At 38.7% G+C, this 20190-nt stretch overlaps 1 protein-coding gene across 1 annotated transcript in view; it reads right to left on the reverse strand.

The window, feature by feature from the left end:
- CSMD2 (CUB and Sushi multiple domains 2) overlaps positions 1-20190 on the reverse strand; it is a gene marked incomplete at both ends in the record, with an annotated part of 607174 nt that overhangs the window by 267851 nt on the left and 319133 nt on the right. The window contains 3 exons of the mRNA XM_083370102.1: positions 2200-2321; positions 10323-10447; positions 16228-16315. Of these exons, the coding sequence (XP_083226228.1) occupies positions 2200-2321; positions 10323-10447; positions 16228-16315 (335 nt within the window). The remainder of the gene's footprint in view (positions 1-2199; positions 2322-10322; positions 10448-16227; positions 16316-20190) is intronic.

Consider the following 20190-nt stretch of genomic DNA (forward strand, 5'->3'; position numbering starts at 1 on the left):
GTTTTTTGTGGGGGTTTTTTTTGCTAAGCAGTTGTGAAGTTGATGCAGCTACTGCTTTTAAACAGGTTGCCAGTAAACTACTTGGGATAGATGAAGAGGCCCAGTTATGTCTTGTCAGGCACAAGTAATGAGAAATAATAATAATAATAATAATAATAATAATAATAATAATAATAATAATAATAATAATAATAATAATAACAACAACAACAACAACAACAACAACAATAACAACAATAACAACAACAACGTTGGAAGGGACCTTGGAGATCATCTAGTCCAACCCCCTGCTCAGGCAGGTTTAAACATACCAGGAATCTCCCCAGACTATCAGCTTTAGCCTGGGAACAGATAGCTAAGGTACTATAGAGCTAAAGGGGAATCAGTTTTGAACCTTTGTAGCTGCACAAGGACTCAAGGCTAATTCTGCACTTGAAGCCTCCTCCCTGTCTGGCTGGGTGATGCCCAACGTGTCTCCTTCTACTGGGTATGATCCTGTCCTATACCCTAAATCAGTGGTGGCGAACGTTTTGGAGACCGAGTGCCCAAAGTGCAACCCAAAACCCACTTATGTATCATCGGGTGCTGAGTGGGCGTGGCCCATTGGGTGGGCATGGCAGATTGGGTGGCCCATTAGTGGTAAGGGCAGACTGGGTGGGGCTAAAAAGTCCAATCAATCAATTCCAACTTTGCGAGATCTTTTTTTTCCTGTGAGAAGTTGAAATTGATTGATTGATTGAACCTTTTTTTTTTTTTGCACATGGCAGCAAAGGCCTAAAGTGAAAAGGTTTTATAAAACCCATCTGAAGGCCTAGGACTGGGGCAACGGCGTGCGCGCCCACAGAGAGGGCTCTGCATGCCACCTGTGGCACCCATGCCATAGGTTCGCCACCACGGCCCTAAACCATGTTCTTCTTCAAATGTTTGCTTGCCTATATTAACTACTGGGGGAAATAAGATACATTTATTCTGGGAATGAGGGTGTGTGTTAAAGAATGAAAAGCAGAAAACAAAACAGCATATTTTTAGACTCTTGTAAAGAAATAAGCAGTTGTGATGCAAATGTTTGCTATCTCTCTGATGAAGTTATGTTCAGATTACATTATATCAGCAGCAAAATAATTAAATAAAACTACATAATTAATTAATGCAAAGATTTTAAAGCATGAACAAATGTTAGAACTATATTATTTGTAAGTTAATATCCCCAGATACCTGTCAGGTAATTCAAGGGCATTTCAATTAGAAATAACAGAATGAATTGAAACAGGAAAAGAAGACTATTACATTATTGCACAAATTGCTCAAAATCTTTTTTTAAAAATCTGAGTAAGCAGACTGCTACATATGTCTGCCAATAAGAGTTTGCATAAATGCTGCTAGACTGAACAGATGGTCAATAATCAAATATAGTCTGATAAACAATTACACTTTCTTTCTTTGCTGTAATCTTAATTCCACCACTCAAATCCCAGCTATGTGTTGACTTGTTGGTCTGTATCAGTTTCTCAAGCTTGGCAACTTTAAGAATGTGGACTTCAGCTCCTAGAATTCCCCAGCCAGTATGCTGGCTGTGTCAGCCTTAGCCAAAGAATGATGTAGAGCAGGCATGTCAAACTTGCAACATCACGTGACTTGTGCAACATATTGTGACTTTTTCCCCATTGCCAGCAATGGGGTGGGTGCTGTTTTGGCGTGACGCATCCGGCCCATGAGCCGGCAGTTTGACATGCTTGATGTAGAGCAATCAAATCAGAATTCAGTTTTTTATTTGATTACACACAATAGACAGAATCTTGCCAGAATAAACCCTTACTACTCACACCCAACAAATATAACCTAGGTGATTCTAGCTATATTAATTATTCCACTGTGTCCTATCCAGCTCCAGACAGTGCCACTTTTTGGAATGTGCTCCCCCCTTGCAAAAAAACCTGCCCCTTCACACCACCTCCCCTTCTATAGGCACCATACCTCACAGCCTTGAAAACTCTGGGAATTGAAGTCCATGCATGTTACAGTTGCCAAGGTTAAGAAACATTGGTTTACATTGTTTTGTATAAAATTGAAAACCCTTTTTAACAGAATTCCCTGCAAAGACCCGTTGTTTTGGAAGATGAGCCTCTGTTCCCATGATTAATTTCCTTTTCAGACAAAAGCCCACATTTAGTTGCCCAATAATGCACCCAGAATACCTACCTTGGCTGGATTGACTGCTGTGATCACCCACACACAGTATGCATTGTTATCATACTGGACAGGATAATTAGGAGATGTGATAACACCGCTGGGCCCTCGGAGGTATGTATCACACATTCTAGCTGTGGAGTTGGGGGGAAAAAAAGAAACAGGAAATCTATTTGTGGATGGAACCTTTGTTTGCAACATTCCTTTTCTTTCTGGGCCCAGCGTGGAAGGGGGTTATATTTCTTTATTTTGCCATTTCTCTCAATCAAGTTGTAGGATGATAGAAAGGTCTGTCTTGGCGTGCAACAGAAAGAGATATTACATAAAATATATGATCATAAAGCCAAATGCATTTATTAAGCACACTGATGGAGCCCTCAGGAATTCTGATCTCTGTGTGTTGCCCAAACCACCTGCTCAAAATCTATGAAGAGAATAGCCACAAAACTTAGAGGTAGTTGGGTAATGAAGCTCTGATCAATCCAAGGAATGTCTAAACCAGGGGTAGGCAACCTCGGCTCTTTTATGTCTCATGGACTTCAACTCCCAGAATTCCTGAGCCAGCTTGGCTGGCTCAGGAATTCTGGGAGTTGAAGTCCATAAGTCATAAAAGAGCCGAGGTTGCCTACCCCTGGTCTAAACATTTTAAAAAAATAGAAAACAAAATATTCAAAGTGAAATTTATTTAATAAAAGCAATTTTATAGATGGGGAAAAGTAATTTAGAGAGATGCGGATGCTTTTGTTTTGCTTCTCTCTGGTATACAAATTCAATCCTACATCTATGTCCTTAGGAGTAAGTCTCACTGGACAGATACCTGGGTGGTGCATAGAGGATTAAGTTGTAACATTTGGACATTTAAAAAAGATTTTTTAAAAATAGTTGAAGCTATACAAGTGCTTTACCAATTGAATCCAAAAATTAAGATCATGTCTTGGGTCTGAATTGTAAGACCATTTTGTAATAATTCTCCATAAGGTCATTGTCAGGATACATCTTAGAGAAAAAAAAAGACAATTCATCATTTTTTTTCTTCTTAAGACAGATACAAGGCACATTAAGAGAATAACTCATAAGCTATTTTGGTTGCATTAGTTAGAGCTGAGATGTCACTGTTTCTTGGAAGAAGCAGTGACTCTGAGGAAACCTGGTTATCCCCTGGAGCTCCTACTGCTTCCCAAGATAAGGCATAAATCTCTAGGAGGGGAACATCCTTTGGATGTTCCTATTTTTGCTATATCTGCATACAGATCTTCCTAATCAAAATTGTGTGAATCAAAATAATAAAAAGGAATAAAACAAAAGAATAAAAAGGATAGAAAGAATTAATGTGCAGGTACATGCACATGCATGCTTTGCCCCCCCCCGCACACACACACACAAAAAGGCACATGCAAAAAATCTAATAGTTTCTTTTCCTAAAATTCCATGGCTGTGCTCATCCAGGTAAGACGTACATGCATAATGATACAAGATTAGACTTTAAAGATTTCGGATAGCATGCCATATTAAAGACTTCTTATGGAATGTGTTGTATCAATATTTTAGTTTTAGGAGATTATTTTTCATCTTTTTTTGTTAAATCATCCCCCCAACACCAAGAAAAGTTCTACTTTTCTTTCAAAGGAGCTCTTTTTCCTGAATATTTTTTTAGGGATGCTGAGTATTCTCCACACTCAAATCAGTACTGATTCAGCTCACGAGATTGCAGAATAAGCTTTTCACATGAAGTCAGTTGTCTTGCTGTGAGAATAGCCCACAGAATGCCCTGAGCCTTAAGGAGATCCTTTGGATTGTTGATCTTTGACTCATACACCATGAAGGAAGAAATTTCACTTCTTCTTCTTCTTGCAAAAATAAAATGAAATCTGTTTAAAAATAAGCATTGAATATAGAGGTTTAGGTCTGGTTATGAAACAGGTTTAACTGTTCATCTGTTTTAGAGTGTCCCTATATTGTACAAACTTCTGCCAACCTAGCAGTTCGAAAGCACGTAAAAATGCAAGTAGGAAAATAGGGACCACTCCGGTGGGAAGCTAACAGCGTTCCGTGCACCTTTGGCGTCTAGTCATGCCAGCCACATGACCACGGAGACGTCCTCGGACAAGCGCTGGCTCTTCAGCTTTGAAACAGAGATGAGCACCGGCCCCTAGAGTTGGAAACGACTAGCACGCATGTGCGGGGGAACCTTTACCTTTACCTTTATATTGTACAAAATTTCTGCAATTTTATCTGAAGGTCTAATCAAATTTTAACAATAAATATTTTATGGGAGGCAGATAAATTAAGATTAGTTTTCCTACAGAGTGTAGAGATGGCAGCCTTTGTATAAGACATTTTGACTAAAACAGAGAAAACGAGATTTTGGAAGAAAGCAGACTGAATAGGAACAGAAAATGGCTTTGTATTCTGTCAGATCAAAAGACTAGCTAGCCAGAACTGTATGGAGCAATCTTCCCTAATAAGTGTAATGGACTTATTAACCAGTGGAACAACCTGCCTCCAGAAGTGGTGAATGCTCCAACACTGGAAGTTTTTAAGAAGAGACTGGACAGCCATTTGTCTGAAATGGTATAGGGTTTCCTGCCTTAGCAGGGGGTTGGACTAGATGACCTCCAAGGTCCCTTCCAACTACTACTACTACTTCTTCTTCTTCTTCTTCTTCTTCTTCTTCTTCTTCTTCTTCTTCTTCTTCTTCTTCTTCTTCTTCTTCTTCTTCTTCTTCTTATTATTATTATTATTATTATTATTATTATTATTATTATTATTATTATTTATTATTTATTATTTATTATTATTATTATTATTATTATTATTATTATAAAACTTTTATTCATAAAACATGAAACTCAGTCAACTGAACACTCAAATTGACTGGCACTAATGGTTGACACGGGTTGCTAGGTATCAACCAGGTATCTCCTCAAAATGTAAGATGTTCCGAATAGTGCAGGTTTTTTTTAGTTTTGCTGGAGTTATTGCAGGAGGCTGCAATTGCTTGGTGTATTTTGCAAAGTTTTTGGACATAGTTCCCAGTGACAATGGGTTCCCAATGACAATGGGTATCACTGTTACACGTTTCATCCATAATCGCACAGTTTCGATGGCCAGGTCACGGTATTTCGTAATTTTTCCCAGTTCTTTTTCTTTGACTCTGGCATCTCCTGGTACAGTGATATGAATCAACTGTACGCTTCGGTTCTCTACGACTGCAATATCTGGTGAGTTGTGTTCCAAATGGTGATCTGTCTGTATTCGGAAGTCCCACAAGATCTTCACCCTCTCATTCTCGACAACTTTTTCCACCCTATGTTCCCACGGCTTTTTGGACATAGGCAAGTCGTATTTTTTACCCAATGCCCAGTGGATTAGTTTAGCAACTCGGTCATGTCTAGCTTTGTAATAAGTTTGCGCAATTTTGCTGCACTCACATATTAAATGTGAAACAGTTTCAGCTTTGTCGTTGCAAAGTCGGCAATTTGGATTGTCAGTAGATTTTTGTATCTTCACTTTCATGGCATTACTTTGTAGTGCTTGTTCTTGAGCAGCCAGTATTAAGTCTTCTGTTTCTTTCTTGATGGTTCCCATCTTAAGCCATGCCCTTGTCAAGTTGTTATCACATTTTCCTTCAATGTTTTTCAAATGTTGTCCATGGAAAGCTTTGGTTTTCCATCTATTTAATCTATCATCCAGACATTTTTCCTTATATTCTGCCCTTGTTTCTGCTAGTTTTTTTATGATTATGATTATGATTAACCTTGGAAGGCAGGAGGAAGAGTCGCAGCCCAGACAATGGTCAGACAAGAGACATCACAGTTCACAGAACAAATGGGCATGGGAAGCACTTCAGAAGAGACTCCTTCTAGTTTTTTGAAAAGTAAAAATAAAAAAAGGGGAGAAATGTTTTCAGATTTGCAAGATTTGCAAGATTTGCAAGATTTGCAAAATATAAATTTTGTAAGCCACCTAGAGTCATCTATGCGTGAATTGGGAAGCCAAACGAATTAAATAATTTAATAAATAAAAACTTGTTACTGCAGCCCTACAATACAAGGTGTTGTCCTTGAAGGGCTGATAACAATTTTGCAGGACTGAAAGCACTTTCCCTCTCCCCTGTCATTATTTCCCAGAGGCTTAGGGAAGGTTCCTTCCGTGAGGGAATGCAGTAAGGAAGTGGATCCCGGGAGGGAGGGGATGCATCCAGTGGCAACTCAGCCCAGATATCACAGGTAAGACAAAGAGCGTGAAGACAGCCACTCCCTAATAGTTCCCAGAGAATGTTGTAGAGGAGCATAGTAGAGTCCTCAGTCTGGCAAGATTTTGCCTACATATGTTAAACAACAAAGAACTCAGCTTGGAAGATTCACCAGGTGTCTTTCTGATCTCAGGATGGACACAGAAGATATAGCACACTACTAATCTCACCATCTTCCAAATGGCTACGGTTGTTCTACTTCTTGAGGGATGATGAGTCTTATACCACCAATTCTCAAACTTCCTTAATTTGGCTTTCTGCCCTTAGCAGAGACCTGCATTCAACAGCCTAAATGTCCCTTCCAACTACATAATTCGGTCCATGGAGTACATTCAGTTGGAGAAGACTGACAAAAAGCAAGGACTGAATAACATGCAAAAAGAGAATCCAAGAAATATAACATCGTAAAACCTCAAAGACTGAAACCATGTTGGACAACTGATTTACTTACAGTGATCCATGGTGAGTGCGATTATATAAATGTTGAAGTGAGGTCCCTATCAACTCAGAATTTATCCTGTCATGCAGAGGCATCATAGAACATATTATTATAATGAATTGAGAGTACCTTTGTGGTGCCTTCAAGTCATTGTGCTTTGACAACTATCTGAACTAGTCCTTGCAGTTTTCTTGAGAAGATTTCAGGTTTGCCACTGACTGCTTCCTAAGCTATGACTATGGGTAACTTTTGGCTGAGAGGCTATGACTGGCCCAGAGTCACCAGCTGGCTTGTGTCTAAGTTGGGACTCATGATCTTTGATTTCTAGTCCAATAGTTAAGAGAACAGCAGCAAAGATGATTCGAGGTCTGGAGGCTAAAACATATAAGGAACGGCTGCTGGAATTGGGTATATCTAGTTTAATGAAGAGAAGGACTAGGGGTGACATGATAGCAGTCTTCCAATATCTCAGGGGCTGCCACAAAGAAGAGGGAGGCAAGCTATTCTCCAAAGTGCCCGAAGGCAGGACAAGAAGCTGGAAACTAGTCAAGGAGAGAAGCAACCTAAAACTATGGAGAAATTTCCTGACAGTGAGAACAATTAACCAGTGGAACAACCTGCCTCCAGAAGTGGTGAATCCTCCAACACTGGAGGTTTTTAAGAAGAGACTGGACAGCCATTTGTCTGAAGTGGTACAGGGTTTCCTGCCTGAGCAGGGGGTTGGACTAGATGACCTCCAAGGTCCCTTCCAACTTTACTATTATGATTATGATTACTATAGCAAATGGACTCTCTTTCCCTTCATAGTAACATAAAAATGCGTTTCTGCATAGCAGGCCCAGGAGGTAAATTTGATTATTTTCATAAATGTGCATATGAGTGCATTAGGGTATATGGATTGAAGTCCATTTGTAGACTCCCAGTGGAGAGCTCTCTGAGATGTTTAGTTTCTAGTATTGCAAAAGATTCCATCTATTATTTGAACACATTGTGGAAGTAGAAGTCTGCTATTGAACAATTTCATCCTAAACTCTGAAAACTCCATATTCCCACATGCTACTGAAAGCACCATCCTAATCCAACAGTCAACTTCTCAATCTTTTCCAACCATGCGACTCATTGAGTGGCATTCCTGCTAGAAGCCTTTCACTGGTTAATTGGAATACAAACTATGGTCTAATCTTTAAAAGAAATGTTCCCTGGGCAAGCGGCTCTTGAAGAAAAAAATGCCTGATCTCTCAGCAGTCTTCCTCAAGGTAAAACAAAACAAAACAAAAGAATGACATCCAGCATGATCAAGAACCTTCAGGGGAATGGCACGCAAGGCCAGCCATTCCTACATATACAATGTCTGTATTTGTATATATATATATATATTCGTAGATTTTCACGTCTACAGGTATGTAAGTCTTGGCGTATTCAGGTCTTTTTCCGTGTAAGATTGACAGTGTCTTCGTGACGTTTCAGCGAGGTCCCACTCGTCATCTTCAGGCTGGTGTCTTCGGCTTCGTGCTTTGCTTGCACAAGCACGAAGCCGAAGACATCAGCCTGAAGATGGCGAGTGAGACCTTGCTGAAACATTGCCAAGACACTCTCAATCTTACATGGGAAAAGACCTGAATACGCCAAGATCTACATACATACATACATACATACATACATATATATATATATATATATATATATGTTTTCTGAGGTTTTCGCGGGTGCCTGTATGTGGATCCTTGGTTTTTCGGGTTTTTCCCCGCGTAGAATTAAAGGTGTAGGCGCAACGTTTCGATGGAATCCCATCCATCATCATCAGGCTTCTGTTTCCTTCTTCTGGGAGAAGCATGTGGCTGTTTGTTCCTCTTTTTTAAACTGCCAGAGGGGGTGTGTTCTGTGGAGGTGTGCTCTGATTGGGTAGGGGACCAAGTGTGTTCTGATTGGGTGGGAGTGTGTTTTGAATGGTGGGGGTGTTCTGATTGGGTGGGGGTGTGTTCTGAGTGGATGGGCTGGTCTCAGCTGCCAGCTCCAGACCTGAGCTGGTGAGTTGTGCTGCTTTTGTTCGGCTTCGTGTTTGTGGTGGTGCCATGTTTTTATAGTGGGTGTCAGTTTGCTTATTGTGTGGTTTGGAGGGGTTTAAAGTGGCTGATGTTGCAGCTGTAGTTAGGTTTCTGTTTTGTGGTTGTGTGTCTTTATCGTTGTGGGTTCGGATTTGCTTTTTGAATGGTTGTGTGGTGGTGATGTCATGTGATGTTATCATGAGTTTGGGTCTGGTATCATTCTTGGTGGTTGGGCTTCGTCTGTCAATCAAGGCGGGTTTCCAAATGGCTGGTAGACGAGAGGTATCATCTCGTTTATTCATGCTGTGGGGGCGTTTTTCTATCTCAATGGCTTCTCTGATTATTCTGTTGTTAAAATGTTCAATTTTGGCAATAGTTTTGGTTTTTTTAAAATCAATTTCATGTCCCGTGGCTTCAAAGTGTTGGACCAGGGATGAAGTTTGTTCTCCCTTTCTGAGTGAGTTTTTGTGCTCTTCAAATATATACACAGTGTATATATATATATATATATATATATATATATATATATATATATATATATATGTATGTATGTATGTATGTATGTATGTATGTGTATGTATGTATGTGTGTATGTGTATGTGTATGTATATATATAGTATATATATACAGTATATATATATACAGTATATATATACAGTATATATACACAGTATATATACACAGTATATATATATACAGTATATATACACAGTATATATACACAGTATATATATATATATATTATATATATATATATATATATATATATATATATATATATATATATATATAGAGAGAGAGAGAGAGAGAGAGAGAGAGAGAGAGACAGAGACAGAGAGAGACAGAGAGAGAGAGACAGAGAGAGACAGAGAGAGAGAGAGAGACAGAGACAGAGAGAGACAGAGAGAGACAGAGACAGACACAGAGACACAGAGAGAGAGAAAAAGACAGAAACAGACAGACAGACAGACACAAACACACACACACACAAACACACACACAAAGAGAGAGAGAGAGAGAGAGCATACAATAATTTGGAGAAAGTTTTGGAGATCTGGGGAATGCAAATTTGCATACATCTGTTGCCAGCTGCACAATAAGGGCTCAGAGTTGCATGGAGACCCCATACATTTAAGAGGAGAAATGTAGATGTAAATTTCAATTCACATGTCTTTAGAAGAATAAACAGGTATAAATTATTACAAGCAACTTATAACAAACCTGTAATAAGTATCACAGTTTATGACTCACCAAGCCACTAAATAGTGGATGATCTCCAGATAAAACAATCACTATTAGATGAGTATTATTTTCTATAATGGTCCTCCAGGACAAAAGGGGATAATTAAAGTCAGTTTCCTGCCTCATTAGTAATCTTTGGCAGCATTTATCTTACCTCGACACACAGGTCTCTGGTCGCTCCAGGCAGCTATCATTCCACTCAGCTTCTTACAGGTGATGCTTTTGGAGCCTTGCAAATCATAACCTTCACTGCAGGTGAATTGGACACTGGATCCTAACCTGTAACACAGGAAGCCTGTTACTGACCTGCGCTCTAGTTTCACACAAAGATTTTGGATGCTCTGTTTTGTTTCTTATTTGTTTTCTGTCACTGGGAACTCTTGGGTTATAGAATTCCTTGTCCAGGGATGATAGAATAATGAAAATAAATGTTGGATTTCCAAATGCAAATTTATAAAGTATTGGCCCATAACACACCAGATTTAATGCTTAAAAAGAAAGAAGTGTGGATAATTGATGAACCAGGAGATACTAGTATAGAAGACAAAGAACTAGAGAAAATCATAAAGTATCCAAGATCTGAAAACCAAAGTTGAAAGATTATGGCAAAACCAGGCATGGTGGTCCCAGTGGTTATCAACACATTAGATATATACAAAATAAAATAAAATAAAATAAAATCTTGGATGGCACTTAGAGAATTCTGTGCATTGACAACATTTCCACCTGTCTATTGCAAAAGGCCACCTTGCTTGGATCTGCACATATATTATGCTGATATATTGTGACAACCTACATTTTTGGGAAGAACTCAGTGCAACTAAAGGCCAACATCAGCTGAAGAACTGGCAGATAATAAATTATTAAGCTTGTATACTGTACTATATGAATGTCAAAAACTTTGAGTGGAGTTTGTATTGATTCCCTTCTGCTGGTGGATAAAATAATTTTATCGTCAGTGAGAAAATTGGTTGCTAGATCAGGTTTAAGGTAGCTCAGTGTGAATTATTTTACTGATGGTGGTTTTAACTACGTTTTTTAAAATTACATTACTTTTTAGCTATCTTAAGTACCATTGACAATTGGAACAAAAATTCAGCACATACATGTGGGCATGCTTATATACTGTACATACATTCAATCACTCCAGTAGGTATCTAGATACTTTTAGCATCTTACATCTCCATGGCATTACAATGTTCAAGATATGTAACAACAGATATTTGATGAACAATGTAGAATATTCCAAAGATCCACTGCATTTTTTCCAAATCTGTCCTAACTGAATCCTGAATTCCAAAATATACCAAATGGGTAGATCTCACAAGACTTCCAGAATATGTAGAGGCTGGAAGAGGCTTGGAAACATTGCTATTTAAAACTAATAAAACAGTTCTGACTTAAGAGATCTATATGGAATTTACAAACCATTATTGGACAAAGTTTCTTAGTCTTTTACCAGATCTGAAAATGAATAGGGTATCACTGCAGATGTCAAAAGTGATGCACTAGAATTGTATATTTCAAACATGGAAACTTTAAGATGTGTAGACTTCAGTTCTACCCATCTTAAAATTCCTCAGTCAGCATGTTCATGTATCTTACAGTTACCAAGTTTGAAAAAATACTGCTCTAGATAATGCACACACTGAGATCAATTTCCTTACAAAACATGTAATTTAGATTCCAATTGTTTGTTTTTGTTTTGTTTTAATTCCATTTATATCCCGCCCTTCTCTGAAGACCCAGGGCGGCTTACAAGCTTAGCAGTAGCCTTCATTCTATGTATATGCCTGCTTATTAGGGCTTTCACACACACCCCAAGCGGCATTATTACAAAGTCAGCTTATTGCCCCCAACAATCTGGGTCCTCATTTTACCTACCTCGGAAGGATGGAAGGCTGAGTCAACCTTTACAACCTAAATTGTAAAATTTAGAGTGCAGGGACTATGAAGGAACAAGTTACTTATCCTATATTGACAAACTGCTTTTTTCTGGATTTTCAGACCATCCAATTATGTGAATAATGATCCATTTAAGCATCCTGTATGATTAATCATATTCACAGATACATTTATTGTTGTCCCATAATGTTTTTAGTATATACTGGGAAGATCACTGTGATATTTAGGGATTCATAAAGAGAATTTTTTGAGGTTTCAAATATTCATTTTTATACTGAACTCACATATTGGCATTACAAAATCTGCAGCAAACATTAGTTTGATATTTCTGGGCATGATTTCTTGGTGGTTCAGCTCACTGGAACCATTTTCCCCCCTAGTTTATTGCAGATTTGATGTGAGGATGGAAATGGGAGACATTCCTGACATGTTTCAGAAGCTGCTGTCCGGTGAAATACCAGGTTAGGTGGGCCAATAGATTCCACATTTACAATCTGTATGTTCCAAATATAGATTTTGGACTCTGTTTTCCTTCAAATTATTCTAGGGATTATTTTGTCTTTCTTGCCTCATTCCATCTCACACTGGCTAAAATTATTCCTTTAGTCTCAGCCCTGATTTCATGGAGAGTGGGAAAGAAGTGAATATATGCTTCTAGCAAAAAAAAAAAAGTTATCTACAGAGACATAAAATTAAATATTGATCTGCACTCTGGCTCCCCCCCCCACCCCTGCCTTGCTGACGTGCATAACACGATGAGACTGATCTTCTTATGCACAAAAGGCAAGAGGTGAGAAAGTGATGGTGAATGCAGCTGGCAGGGCTGGAGGCAAACACATACAGGACTGATTCACACATATATGATACTTGTGGTTTCTCAGCAGTAATGTGTGATCATGTTCCACCAAAGGCACTGCATTAGAAGTGATACATATGCTCTTACTGGATCTGCAGTTGTTCAGTTCCCAGGAGCAAAGGCCTGGGAACAAGGCCATCATCACCTGATCAACCTGAATATGTCAACCATCCAACCTAAAATGATTTTCCCATAAGAGTGGTAAATAAACTTTTAATCAAAAAAGCTTGTGACAGCCTAAAGATTAACAGATTTATCAACACATCAGCATTTGGGGATCTTGGTCCACTTCATCAAATCCAAAACATGGGTTTTATGTAATTTGTGTGGTAATAAATTGGCTAGCATTCAGTGGCAACACACACACAAGATTATCACAGCTGCAAACCTTAAAAATAATATAGGTGATTATGGATTAAACCATGTGAGATATGTGGATTCAAATACACATTCAGCCCTTCACTGACAAGATATGTGGATTCAAATACACATTCAGCCCTTCACAAGACAAAAAGTCCATGGGATATGTAAAATCTTTATGCAAATAACACATTTGCAAATAACTTCCATTCAACAGGATGTCTTAGCCCCCAGTTGTCTGTGGAGATTCTCAGTTGTCCAGGTCATGGTTATCCCAAAGGTGCTTTTTCAAGAGGCAACTGGACTTTCTTATTTTTCTTGGATGAGAAGCGAAACATCTTGAAAGAAAAACAAGAAAATCCAGTTGCCTCTTGAAAAAGCACCGTTGGGAACCCCCCCCCCCAATTGGTCCCTTTTCTTTTTCTTAAAACATCCTAACTGTTTTGAAAAAGCAGAGAAAATGTTTGCTGGCCAGAGACCATACAACTTTTCACAGTACTGAAAAGATCACTGTATATGTAGAGCTATCCCACATAGGGAAGACTGTTGGGGGGCATCAGCCAAATAAGTTGGTTTTTATTTTCTCTTGTTTAAAGCAAATGTGCGTTCAATCTATGTAGGGCACCCATTACAATTTTCATGTACCTCCCTTCCTACTGTAAATTGTCGAGAAGATGTGCCACTGATATTTGGCAATCTTTTCTATTAAATTGGTTAACCAGCTTGTAGGAAACTCCTGGGGCTGTAAAGAAGAGAAATGAAGGTTCTTGCACAACTTCCCTTCTGGTGCAATGATTTCAAAATGGGGTTGTGGAAGAGCATGACAAAACAAACACCTTTCTTATTACCTGCAGAAGGTGCCGAAGCTAAAGATGAAGCTAAAATTCTATCAATCTGGCAAAGTAGGATCTTCCTTGGAAAAGCACAGGTAGTGCTAAGACATAAAACAGTGACTTTCCTGGCTGGATTGTTTTGCAAGAGCCTGTGGGAATATTTATCTACAACTATCTATCTATCTATCTATCTATCTATCTATCTATCTATCTATCTATCTATCTATCTATCTAAGTTTTTATGTATATGTGTGTGGGTGTATATGTGTGTGGATGTGTCTATGTATCTATGTATTTTGGGGATGGGGCTTCATCAGTGACAAATTCAACAAAAATAAACAATATTCCACATAACCAACAGTTGATTAACATGCTCAATGGACTCCTTTTCATGCGGAAATGAAAATCGCATTTTAGGGTGTATATTATATATGAAATGCAATTACAGAATATAGTAATCCTGGCTACAACATGTTTAAAAATCTTCTAGAATTTGTAGACACCATTTGGAAGATTCCTGAAGAGTTGGCACATTATTATCATGATTAAAAGAAATGAAATAGAATTAAAATAGAAATAATAACCAGTCTCCTATGACACCATTTTGTAATTACGCCAAGAGTAGACAACTTGCTTTATGGCTGAAGACTCGGTTTTTACTCTTTTGGCTTACAACAGAAGTTACTACACCAGCCATCTGGTGGAACCAATTCTTTCAGGCCATTTGAGTGCATAGAGAATTAAGGAAATGAAATGGGTGCAAGACATAAGATATCCATTTTGCCCCCTAAACCCCAATAGTGAAAAAATAGCCCTATTTATGGTGTTGATTTATTTTATTTTTTTTTAAAAAGGGATGAAATTGGTATTTTATGACTCAACAAGTCTTAAGGCAATAATTTTGCCCCTTAATCTTCTCAATATAATAATGATAATAAATATTTTGATTCCCAACAATCCAGAGCACTCAAAAAAAATCACAAATAATACAGTACATCCCAGAATCAGAGGGTAAATTAGTGCTGGATGGGACATGCCACAGAGCTGATGGAAGGCCAACATTCCTTTAACAAATCTGTGTTCTCATCTTCCGATGTTCTGGCAAGATGAATGGTCTCTAGGAGCTCACTGATCACATCCTGCCAAAGCTGATGTAGACCTAATGAAGTTACACCAGAAAAATGTTCGTAGTGACACAGCAAGTGATGAATGGTAGAGTCACACTTTACTATGGACTCCTGCCAAAGTGAACCCAGGTTTCAGCTGTTATCTTAAACATGCCACCTTGGAAGTTAAATGCAGCTGAAATCAACCAATTTTGTTTTCCAATAAACAGAAGTGAAATGACATGGTAAAATGTCCTAAAAGCCATCTATCTTAATTGTCATGAAATATGTGCCAAATAAAGACTCTTGGTTGAAAATACTGAGAAGTCACATGTTAACTTGAAAAAGGATTTTCAAATATTTGTTCCTTTCCTTTTCTTTCCTTTCCCTCTCCTCCCCTTGTCCCTTTTCTTTTTCTTTCTTTCTTTCTTTCTTTCTTTCTTTCTTTCTTTCTTTCTTTCTTTCTTTCTTTCTTTCTTTCTTTCTTTCTTTCTTTCTTTCTCTCCTTGTACCAATTCACTTTTGTGCAGAGGACCATCTTAAAAAAAAAATCACCCCAGAGAGAACACACGGAGACACAAGAGGATATTATGACATCAGTATTGTGCATCATAGGCAGGCTGTTTATTTCTTAAGGACATAAAAGCCTTGCTGATTAAATCAAAGCTTCAGGATGCCAGCATCCTGTTTTTGACAATGGACAGCCAGCTGCTTCTGTGAAAAGCTTGGAACAGGGCACTGCGTCTGTAGCCTTCATTAATCACTCCCTCGTCTTCACCAATTGTCATCTGATGGAATCAACAACTGTCTCTAATAATGCAGGTTAAATGAAATGATGGTGCTCTGTCAAACACCATGGAGAGTATACAGATTTGACTAATACTCCCTCCCTTCTAAAATGTACTACCAAACTTCACACCTGTGTTGGCTGAAATGTGTGAGGGCTGTAGCAAAACATGTAAGCATGAAGCATGAAAAGACAGAAAAAGAGATGCTTACCTGAAATCATTGCCTATTCTTTTGCCCCGATCTGGAATCCCAGGGTCTGGACACATGTTATGTCCCTGGGATGCAACAACCTGTGTTACTACAAAGCAAAAAAACAGCATATACAGAGGTAGAATAGAAGACAAATATATATGTATATATATATCTATATATATATATCATCTCAGTGTTGGTGATGCAAAGAAAATGGAAAATTACAAATTGGGATGCACTGAGTAAATGTTATCTGTTCCCATTTTCCCACCCCTCAAAACATCTGCTAAAGAGTGTTCCTTAATCTGCTGCACTGATGGTGCATTAGATTACAACCGGTTTGAGATTATGGAAGTTGTAGTCCAATACATCTCAAAGGTGCAGATTGAGGAAGGGTAAGTTATGGGCTATGTGAACTACCAAAGCCACCCAGCTGAGGAATAGTATTATGATTGCTGATGAAAACTCAAATCCCTTTCACTCCCCCACTCCAGTTCTCAGCTGTAAGCCACTGAATCGGACACCTCAAAATATGCTTTCATTTCCCCAAAGGTTGCCCAAATTCAAAAACTTGTTCCCCAAGCCAGCTTGTAAAAATAACCCCTGAATGCAGAATTGTATGAAGATTACACAATTCACCATCTGGCTGATGTTAATGAAAGGCGGTAAGTTAAATAAAAAGCAGTGGAAGATGACAATCAAGATATGTAGGGGAGGATGACGGGAGAAGAGAACAGAAGCCAGTTGGGTTCACAGTTGGCGATTTAGTTTCATTGTGCAGGACCTGAAAAGGAGTAATCTTTTCCATTAGAAGAGGGAAAAGAAGCATCAGACGGAGCCAAGAGTACAGCATGCCACCCATCAAACATAAGGAATTCCAGAACTATTCTAAAATGGCATGTATCCAACTAGGATGAGATCAGATCTGAATAAAAATGGATTGATTTCAATTTCACATTCAGTTTTTTTTTTTACATTATCCTGTCAACAAAATGGTAAAAATGGGCTTCTTTTATTTCAATCTCTTTTTCCCTGTCCTTTCTGCCATGGCCTGGTTGAAAAATACACGGCACAATTCTCTGGCTGAGCAGACTGACAAAGGGAAACATGGAAGTGAACAGTGCAGATTTCGAGGGCAAGGAGAATTTAGAAAGGTCAATGAACATTTTATCCCCACCGTGACTGGTCTGCATCAATACTGCATCTAAAAGGCTGGAGGTGTCCACAGCAATTATCAAGTAGTGAAAAAGGAGTCTTTCCCCAAAGGACAAGTCTACTTCATAGATGACTCAGAACTGAATCCCCTTTAAGGAAGCAGGTAATATACCTGCTTATAGGTGCCCTTGCATTTAAATCAGACAGGATCTCTTTAGAAGAGGATTCCACTGCAGTCTGTCACACATCATAATACCTGTAAGGATGGGATCAGGACCTCCATAAGAGAAACTGAGGCTGCAAACCTTGTGAACTACTGCTTGGGTTCCAACTCTAGAGGCCTCTTACAAAATTCTACAGACTTTAGTGCTTGCTCTTTCTCCCTAGCCAAAAAGGATCAAGTACACAACCATTTGTTATTGCATTGCACTTTCAGGGGTATGTGTAATAAAACTGGGCATATGCCTAGGAAACAAGTGTGGAGTAAATCAAGCAACAGTACAGTACTAATCCCCATTTTTGTGTAAAGCCTTTTTCCCCCCCTGACAAATTGGATGCCTTGTTAACTACATGACTATAGTCAAAACTATACGTATTCAAATAATAGAGTCATTGTATCGCAATATTTCTGCTTCATCACAATATATTTGCTCCATCTCCATTCACAGCCAGTTTGGGGAACTAACCCTGTGGGCAGTGGTGGGATTCGAATATGTGAACAACTGGTTTTCTGTGTGGATGCCGCTTCTGGAAGTCCATTTTGGGCCTGGGCAACCAAAAATTAGCTACCGGCTCTGCTGAACCGGTGCAAACTGTCTGAATCCCACCACTGCCTATGGGTCACCCCCCCATCTTTTGGTTTCTTTCGTGAAATGGAGATGGATATCTGTTCTTTCAACATGAGTGATCGTAGGATGATGCTCAAAAAACTGTCCACAGAATATTTCCATATTGAATTTGTCAACGACTGCAACAAACTCAATGTGACCTTATGAACCACAATTATAAGTACAGCACCTTCTCTCTTAAAGAAGGCACAGAACTTGCTAAATACTTTCTGGAAGAGCTACTATGCAAATACCCCACCATTTATACAGGAGTGGGGTCTCCCCCAAATGGAGACTCTCCTATATTAAGATCCGATTAACAAGGACACTCCTGCTATTTGTTTCAATTAACTGCACATTATGAGGAATGTAAATTAGGAAGCAAAAAGTACAGAAGAAAGCATTATTGACAAACTAAACCTGTGGACACTGAAATGGGGTACAGGAGCAAGATATGATAGATATTATTTTTCAGGCACATTTTTTTTTACATTTATTTAATCAACAGTTAAGAATTCTAGGTTACCAAATTTGATATTTAATATTCTTGACATTTGCTTATTATAACCATGCATACAGTAGCATATCTGAGAATGATATATCAGTAGAGGTAGTTCAGAAGATTTAGAGAACTCCACCTCACTTTGATTATGGTCTTTTTCTCTGATCATTATGGGACAGGGACAATTAACCAACCTGGCCACTTGCAGGGCCAATTCCAACTAGGTTTGCTGTCCACTTCCAGGATCCGTGGATGAATGAAATAAACAGGGTCCATTGTTACTGTACTTTTGCTATGGAGCATCTGCAAGAAAACAGCCAAGCTCAGTTTTGCTATTCTCTACCTATCAATACCTCTGACAGCAGTGGCATTGGAGGGGAGGAAGACATAGGATAGAATGTGACTCCTTCACATTTAAGGAGGCTTTGTTTTTCACTCAGTAAGGATAGAGATAACAATCTTGGTCTCCTGACTCTCAAAGACAAGAGCCAGTAGTTGACTCCAACATCTCTTTGCCAACTGCAAATGCAGCATTGCTGTCCCTAAAATCACCTGAGAGGAGGAAAACAGATGGGAACTTAATAATTAGCGCTTAGAAGCTCATTGCAAAGGAGGAACAAATTAATGTGTCTTAACTTTTTAAATAATTCTTTAAAATGTAGATTTTTTTTCCATTGCTAAGTTGTCAATGCCCATGGGAATGAAGTTTCATCTTTTCCTCCCTTGCTGCAGAATTAAGGCTCCCCCCCCACATTTTCTGAAGCTAATTTATGCATATGTAATGAAAATAATTCACGTCCCTTGAACTTCCATATTTTAGACATCTCCTCCCAATGCAGAGGACAAATAGAGAAGCAAAGAGGTATAATCTTTGTTGAAACTTGTTGCAGTCATCACAATTATCACTCCTTCCCTAGACTGATTTTTTTTGTATGTTCTTTTAAAGCATCTTCAATGCAGTTGCAACAATAACAATCCATCTTCTCTGGAGAAATCTCATATTAGGAAGACGTTCTAGAGATTATCATTACGAAGCAAAAGAATAGTAGTCTCTCTCTCTGATAGCAGAGAGAATATACAGAATGAGGGTCACAAACCAGCTTGAATTAAGGTCCATGCAGGTTTTAAAGCCATATTTTCTTGATGCGCAGAAGGTGTTTCGCCTGCAAAGTTGAAACAAACTACTAGGTAGATATCAGAATTCTTCGCCCACAACATATCAGACTGTAGATTCTCACTAACTCAAATCCCACCCGCCCCAAAATGTTGTGATTTTATTGTTTGATTCCCTCCCACTCCTTCATGGTTTGAAAGTTCCTGCTGGCAGCCCTCATAATGATGCAATGGTACAATGAATGACATAATAGTACAAGAAAATAGTTGACCCTCTCTGCCCCACATTCATAAAAGAGAAAGAACAGAGAAAACAGTTGCTCAATAGAGTATCAAATTAATGAAGAGGTATTAAAGAACGTGTCTGTTAAGTTGGCCCTCCAG

Source organism: Vipera ursinii (assembly GCF_947247035.1).
Source record: "Vipera ursinii genome assembly, chromosome: 9".
NCBI classification, from domain to species: Eukaryota; Metazoa; Chordata; class Lepidosauria; order Squamata; family Viperidae; genus Vipera; species Vipera ursinii.